At 43.0% G+C, this 7,608-nt stretch overlaps 1 protein-coding gene across 1 annotated transcript in view; it reads right to left on the minus strand.

Annotated features, from left to right (window-relative positions):
• Window positions 1-6,050: 6,050 nt before the first annotated feature.
• Window positions 6,051-7,608, minus strand: part of LOC109299982 (E3 SUMO-protein ligase ZNF451-like) — a 56,299-nt gene continuing 54,741 nt past the window's right edge. The window contains exon 14 of the mRNA XM_019520519.1: window positions 6,051-6,952. Coding sequence (XP_019376064.1) covers window positions 6,900-6,952 — 53 coding nt within the window. The 3' untranslated portion in view covers window positions 6,051-6,899. The remainder of the gene's footprint in view (window positions 6,953-7,608) is intronic.

Here is a 7,608-nt window from a genome sequence, read left to right on the forward strand (position 1 = left end):
CGGGCAGCGCCGCAGCCCGGCCCCTGCGCCAGAGCCTGACGGCCCGCGCCCCCCGCGCGCCGCACTGCAGCGGCTCCTCGGCTCCCCGCAGGCGGAAACCCGGGCAGAAACCAGCGCAATCCCGGGTCCCCCGACGTGAGAGCTCTGCCCAGAGCTGCCAGCGGCAGACGAGGTTTATACTACTTGTATTACATCAGCTAAGCAGTTTCGGGCACAAAGACCCTCCTTCAGGCATACGGAGACCCTGCTCTGCCTGGGGAAGGGTGTTTGTCCCCAAAGCTTGTAAAGACCAATTTTTCCAATGATTTAGCTGGTCTAATAAAAGAGATCACATGTGCCCAAAGAACCTCCTCTGCTTGTGTCCTTAGGCTACAAAGCTGCAACCACACTGGTAAGAGCTGCCCTAAGGCATCCACTCCTAGCCCAGTACCTCTGTGGCTGGCCTTGGACTGGGGCTGCACCAGGCACCCACTGGTGCAGAAAGGCTTCCTTTCCCACCTCCATTTTAAATGTTCGTTTTACTGAAGTCCAGCTTGAGTGCTGCAGGCAAGTAAATCCCAGCTAAAAGTGTGAGCTAGAGCTGCAGTTTCAAGCATCTTAAGGAGATGCAATGAAAGGCAAATAGAAGATGTAAAAAAAAAAAAGAGCAAAACGTGTGCTGACATGTTTAAAATTAGTATGGAAAGTTCAAACCCTGCTACAGAAACAAACAGACTTGGACACTTTATTTACATAAACCAGTCATAAGGCTGCTTCACGCTGCCAGCTAATAGTAACATTACACAGAGGCCTGGTGACACTGCCATGCTTAGAGAAGCTGTGGTGTGGTCAGAGGCCATCCAGTAACAGGAGCTGGACCTCCAACTGGAAATGCTCTCATTTTGCTTTGTCTTCTGGGTTCCCCTATGCTAAGGTGCAAGTAATTCATACAATTTATCTACTTCACAGAGGGTGGATTAACACTTGGTTACTGGGTGCTTCTACAACAGTGGTCATCAATCACAATGGACTGGTCAATCTTACAGTTGATCTGAGGCTGGGGGCACTGAGAGAGGGCATGCACACGCCTCCCCCAGCCCCCAAGGTCAGTCTGTGGGGGAGGGAAGGGATGAAGGACAGAGTGCAGCACAGGCAGGAGCAGGGTCTGGGGTGAGTGAGGCCCAGGCCAGGCCAGGTGGTGGGACAAGCGTTGGCCCCGGGGAGCATGTGCCCCCCACATCTGTGCACAGGGTGGAGGCGGCTGCCGCTGCACACTGGGCTTTGCTCCCTGCCTGCCCAGTGGCAGGATGCACACCGTGTTGTGCGGCTCTTGGGGCAGCAGGGCTCAAAGCACAACATATAGCAGCTGTTGCCTCCACCCTCCCTGCACACAGATGTGCTACCTAGGCCTCTGCTTGTCCCACCACCTGGCCCGACTGGGGCCCCGCTCACCCCAGCCCCTGCTCCTGCCTGTGCCCTGCTCTCCCCCTCACTGCTGGAGCCTTGATTTGCCCCCCCTCCTCCATAGCCCCTTCCCCCACAGACTTATCTGCTCAGGGGGACACCCTGAGCACCCAAATAATTTTTTCTCCCTCTGCCTTGATTTGCCCTTCCCTTTCCCCCTCCCCACACAGACTGACCTGCTGGGGGAGGAGGTTCACAGTAGATCTTGGATTGCTTTTTAACTCAAGTGATCTCGTACTTAAAAAGGTTGAAGATCAGTGTTCAACACATTCATTAATGCAATTTTGCTCAGTGGTTCTAAACCTTTTTTGTACTGGGACTCATTTGTAAACGTCAGTGGTCAGTCCTCACCTCCTGCCTCCAAGCCCCAGCCCCCCCAGTGTTGGTGGGTGTTTGGCATGGGGAGCCCCAAATAGCCCCTTGCAGGCAGGAGCTCTGCCAGCCAGCAAGGGAAAAGCCACGGTTTCCCACATTTTTCTTCTTCAAAGGAGAATCAATTTTTGAAGTTTGTGCCCCTTTCATATACTCTTGCAACCCACTTTTGGGTCGTGACCCACAGGTTGAGAAACACTGCTTTAGGTAATGCACATTAAATCTAGTACCTCCATTGTGAGGTACTAAAGGCACATTAGTCTATTTTAATGTGCATTAGCTAAAGAGCACTTTTTGTGAGCTTTAATGTGCATTAGGAGAAGCTAATTTGCATTAAAACCCACATGTAGACATGTCCACTGGTGTAAGACACCACACCCCACAACCCTACCTTGCCTCCACTTATAGAATAGTTATAACAGAAATAAGTAGGAGTCAGGGAACGCCTACTAGTATCTAAGAGGAGCATGGTGACAACAAGTGATGGCACTGGATGACAGCAGTGGCTGATAATCACAGTAGCACTACTTTGAACTTAACTTGCAGCACACTTCTCAGAAAGGTTAGCCACCCTTTACCAACCAACTTTTGCCTTCCAGTCAGGGAGACTGATGTTGCACATGCTTAATGCATGGTCACAGTAGTATGAATCAAAGTGTTCTCTCAGGCTTGTCCATTAAGAATGACATCATTTCCCAAATGCTTTTGATTTAAAACCAAACCACTCAGCCAGCCTTTTCACCACTTTATCCTGTGTTAGTTGGTCTAGTTTACTATAATACTCCTTCTCTGCATGGCTGCCCTGTCAGATTATGCAACAGATTTCCTTTTAGGACTTGCTTTATTTTGTTTAAGTCATGAAGAACGGGTACCTTGTATCCCCAGAAAAGGGACAGCAGACGCATCCAGTCTGGACATGCCAGTGTGGATTATTTTTGAGACTCATGTATTCCAACCAGACTATAATTTATTCTAAATGGACAGTGTATAAAGAATTAAACAATGTAAACAATGTATCCTGTAAAATCCTTTTTATTACCATATTTCCCTGGACACAATTTGATATAAAACAACCTCCCCAATAATTAGATCCTACACACAGAAAATTTATAAATGTATTATAATTATCCAGGTGTGGAACTGAATTATTGGAGGACCATCTTAAATTCATCTCCCCCCACTACTGCAGGTGGTATGGGGAAGAGGTGATAAGGGGGCAGTAGTGGGGTGCAGGCAGTGCAAGAGGAAGGTAGCTTGCACCTCTCTCCATACCCATGCTTACCTCCTATTATGCTTGCCCCCACCCACCCCAGCCTCAGGCTGCCTTCAATCCCTCCTTCCCCCTCCATGTCACTTCTGGCTGCTGGTTGAGCCGGGGACACAGCAGCAATGCCTGCTAGGTAGGCTGAGGTCCTGATCCTAGCTGGCAGCACCTACTTTGCAGCCTTACTTTCCTTTATCCTACAGCAGAGGCTTATGCAGCAGAAGCTGCTATTACTGTATTTCCTCACTTAAAACACGCACCTCAATTTCCAGCAGCTGTATACAAGAAAAATGTGGTAATTTATTCTGTAATAATCCTGTTTCTTTGTCCGATTCAGTGGTTCTTAAGCTTTATCAGCTAACAACTGTGCTCCATAACATTTGTGAGTTGAGTGGTACCCCATTTCAAACACATTTATTATTGTGTTTACCTCCTTGCACAAAGATCAGGTAGTGTTAGGAGAAGGGGGGGAGGGGGTGGAAGAGCAGCCATGCAGGGACCAGCATGTAGTTACCTCCTTGCAGAAGGCCCAAATTGTGTAATCTCCTTGCAGAGGGCCCAAATACTTAAGATTAACTCTCTGGAAGGAAAAGAGTAATATGTAGAAAAATAATAGTGTTACAACTCCCTGTCCCCACACCTGAAGTTATTATTGTTGCTGTTTCTAAGAATGAGAGAAAATAGCAGGGAAACTTTCCTTCAATGAAAGAAAATGTTGCGACTTCATGGTTCTATAAACTTAACCATATTTGGTAAAGATTACTATGGCCTGCATGACGCACAGTATTTACCATAAAGATTAATCACAGGTTTCCCTTAAGACTCCAAAATTATCTGACCTCTGTAAAAATCTATAACATTAAGTTCTGTGCATTTAAGAGAATTAACTCTGTTTATTACTTAATATATGTTGCTATATATGTGACGCAGTTCAATTAAAACTAACTCTATTCTCCCCTCCCCTCTATGGATTTATTCCTTATGAAGGCAGCTAAGCAAGGATCTTACTACGGCTTATTTGGCATCTTGTCTTCTCTTTGAATCTGGCAGAGGGAGCACCTACGTACAACCCCAGCAGAATGCAGCCCAAATGAGTATCAAGAACCAAGAAGGTAAAGAATAAGTGACAAGGATTTTAAAGTTAGAGATTTAAGTTAATATGTACTTGTGGAAATGCAAATTTGCCATTTTAATTCTGAAAAAACTCAGATTACTAGTATTTCTTTATACTTTACGTCCCAGTTATATTTGGAGGTAACAACAACACTGAAGCAATAGGCAAAAGAACATGATGAAAATCAAGGCAGAAGTGTTGTAATATGCCTTCAAAACAGGCATATTAAACAGCAATCAAGATATTTTGCAAATATTCTGAATGCTTGATAAATGAATCAACATAACTTTGCAAGAATGATGTCTAATAAAACAGCTGCTTGCATGGCTTGATGTTACAAAGCCTATGCAGTGGTGGTAAGATTTGAAGAAAGGTTTTATTGATGAATATTGTAGAACTTATGGCTGGATTATTCAGGGTTTGAAGATTGTTAGCATGTTTTTTTTTTCCTGGCTTGTATTTTGATACCCAAGGCCAGGGTACTGGTGGGGGGCTGGGTAGAGGGGCCACACTGGCCAGTGGTGACTGGCTGCTTGGCTGGGCTCACCATTATCCAGCAGCCTGCTGGGAGGCCTGTGGGAGCACACCCTAGCTCAGAGAACAGCTGAACATGCATGTGGCACCACAGACATGCCTGCTGCAACAAACTGCACAGTTATGCTTGTCTGGACATAGCCACTGTGAGCACAGAAAAGGACCCAACTCACTGGAACAAGCTTCCATAAGAGATACAGTGGTAATATTGAGAGTGCAACTTAAAGCCCTAAAATTTTAAAAAGTTCGTAACAAAGCCCTTCCCTAGCCAACCTTTACATTTTTATGAATTTGCCTAGTCAGTTTGTTCTTCTAACTTTGATACTGAGGTGGCCAGACCCACCTCCCAATCCTCTTAGGTAATGCTTTCCTTAACTGGGAGCTGCAGAAGCAGATATAAATGTGCAAAATAAAGCAAGGCATTGGGGGAGTCCCTGTTCACCCAACCACTACCAGGAGTGACTAGAAATAATGGTCACAAGCTGGCAGAGGGTAAACTGAGATTAGACATCAGGAGGCGCTACTTCACTGTCAGGGCGGCTAGGATCTGGAACCAACTTCCAAGTGAAGTGGTGCGGGCTCCTACCCTGGGGGTCTTTAAGACAAGGCTAGACAATCACCTCTCTTTCCTGTTATGGCAGGGGATCGGACTTGATGATCTGCTCAGGTCCTTTCTGACCCTACTAACTATGAAACTATCTCCTGACAAAGATTAAGAGTTCCAATGTCACCACGCTCTATGATCCTGTTCTACTTCCAGTACTCTAACTTTCAGGACAGGGTTTTTTGTTTTAATACTGCAATAAAAGCTCTTTCCAAACTGTTTTTGGGTTTAAACCAGTTGCATCTTTCAACTACCTGCAATATTGTCAAATACATAAGAGATCCTTCACTAGGTGCGATAGATGGCTTGCTTGAGGTTAAGCATTTGCTCTAGGGGTATTCTGGATCATGCTTCCCAGAGAACAGTGAAATATGTACCACAATTTTATACATTCTTTAAGCATAAGCAATCACAGTCAAGACTAATTTTGCCTTTTGGAAAAGGTTTTAAATCCAGTCAAATCTGTACTCCTTTTTAACTTTTAGAGGTATATGAAGCATTTAGACTTACACTAGTTACATACAGTGTGCTTATGCCAAGTCAAATGGTGACATCACATCTTATTACAATACAGTTTCATTCCAATTTACCTACAAAGGACCACATAAGCTAGAAAAACTAGGTAAAGCCAAAGAGCTTATATAGGTATTTTGTAATATGGAAGGAGGGAGTTAAAAAGTTCGATTACAGAGAAACAAGAGCAGAATTCATCAAAAAAGTAAAAATATAAAATAATTAATGTTTAATTATATTAAAATATGGAAATATAAGCTCCCTTCATAAAGAAAAAAAGTGTCTGCGCAACAGAGAAAGTAGAATGCGGAAATTATTTCACTTGTACCTCTAAGAGGTAATTGCAAGGGAAATTTGTTTTATTTACAAACTTTGCTCCAGCCTTTATCAAGACAGGAATAGAAACATTAAATTTTAACCCAGCTAGCATAACACATTAAGATACCAATTTATTAAAAATAAAAATAGCAGAAAATAGCTATTTATCTAAATGTCCTGATCTTGCAAAGTTTTGCGGAGGCACAGGGACCTGCCCATGCATTATTAGTTGAAGGAGAGGGGTCCAAACTCCTCATTAGAAAAAGACTGGCAAGGTAAGCTGCTCTGAAACAATGGAAGCTTACTCATTTTTATCTCTTGTAAAAGGTACATGGAAAAAAAGTAAATACATTTAAAAAAAAGGTAACATTTTACAAAAGAAGAATTAAATGCAAGAGCCAGCAGGGTAAGAAGCGCCTACTTCTTAGGCTACAAGTTCTGATGATGTCAGCAGAAACTCATGATTCATTACCTCATAGTCATCATTCATTAGAAAAAGGAACATGAAAGGCTTTTAAAATTTATTTTCTTCTATCACACATAAGTTGCAGTATATACATCTATAAACTCCAGATGTTAAATTGCATGACTCAAACAGCAACATGTTATATTACAAATCTAAACATATAAGTGCTTTTAAAGCAGTATTTCCTGACCCTTTTGTAAATGGATGAATAAGCGTCCATTTCCATAAACAGCTTAGATGGCTTGCTACTAGCATACAGCAGTAACTTCTTTTATATGTCCTCCAGACTTCGCTTGATAGCTTCTTGCAATTCTGCATCTTGCTCTGCATAAGAAGATTAGATTTTCAAATTGTGGGTTGGCAACTCATTATGTACATACTTATTGTCAATATCACTTAATGGAGAAATACTTACTGCTTTAAAACTGTGTGCAATCACAGTTAACCTTATCAAGACAGGATGTAGCACCAATAGGTAAGGCAATTTTCATACTATGTATTCAGAGTTCAAAAATGTGCGAAGCACCATTGGCTGGAATGTGCCAATTCTTGCATTAGGACACTATTAGTTAAAGGTATGCAGTAGAGGCATTTGTTATAAATATTAGATTGAGGAACAACAATGAACAGAAAAAGCCAACTATAAAAATAAACGAACAAACTCAAAGATGTGTCAAATAGAAAAGCTTCAGTAAAACAGTCCACTTCCCAGTCAATAGGTATTCTAAGCACAAAATGTGCAATCATAGCAGACACTGTTGCTGCTAGTTTCAATAGCAGGGCCAAGAAATGAGAAGAGAAAGAAACAATGAACTCTAGCTTTTGTAGTGTTCCATCCAAATCAGAAAGAGAACATGGTAAAGAAGTGCAGAAAAGCTGGTACTGCATTGGCCTCTGCAGAAAAAGAAAGCATATCTAAAACTACTATTACAGCTCCTTTTATAACCACAAAACACACACACACACACACACACACACAC

The sequence above is a fragment of the Gavialis gangeticus genome, unplaced genomic scaffold (assembly GCF_001723915.1).
Source record: "Gavialis gangeticus isolate Ggan-Ray unplaced genomic scaffold, GavGan_comp1, whole genome shotgun sequence".
Lineage (NCBI taxonomy): Eukaryota > Metazoa > Chordata > Crocodylia > Gavialidae > Gavialis > Gavialis gangeticus.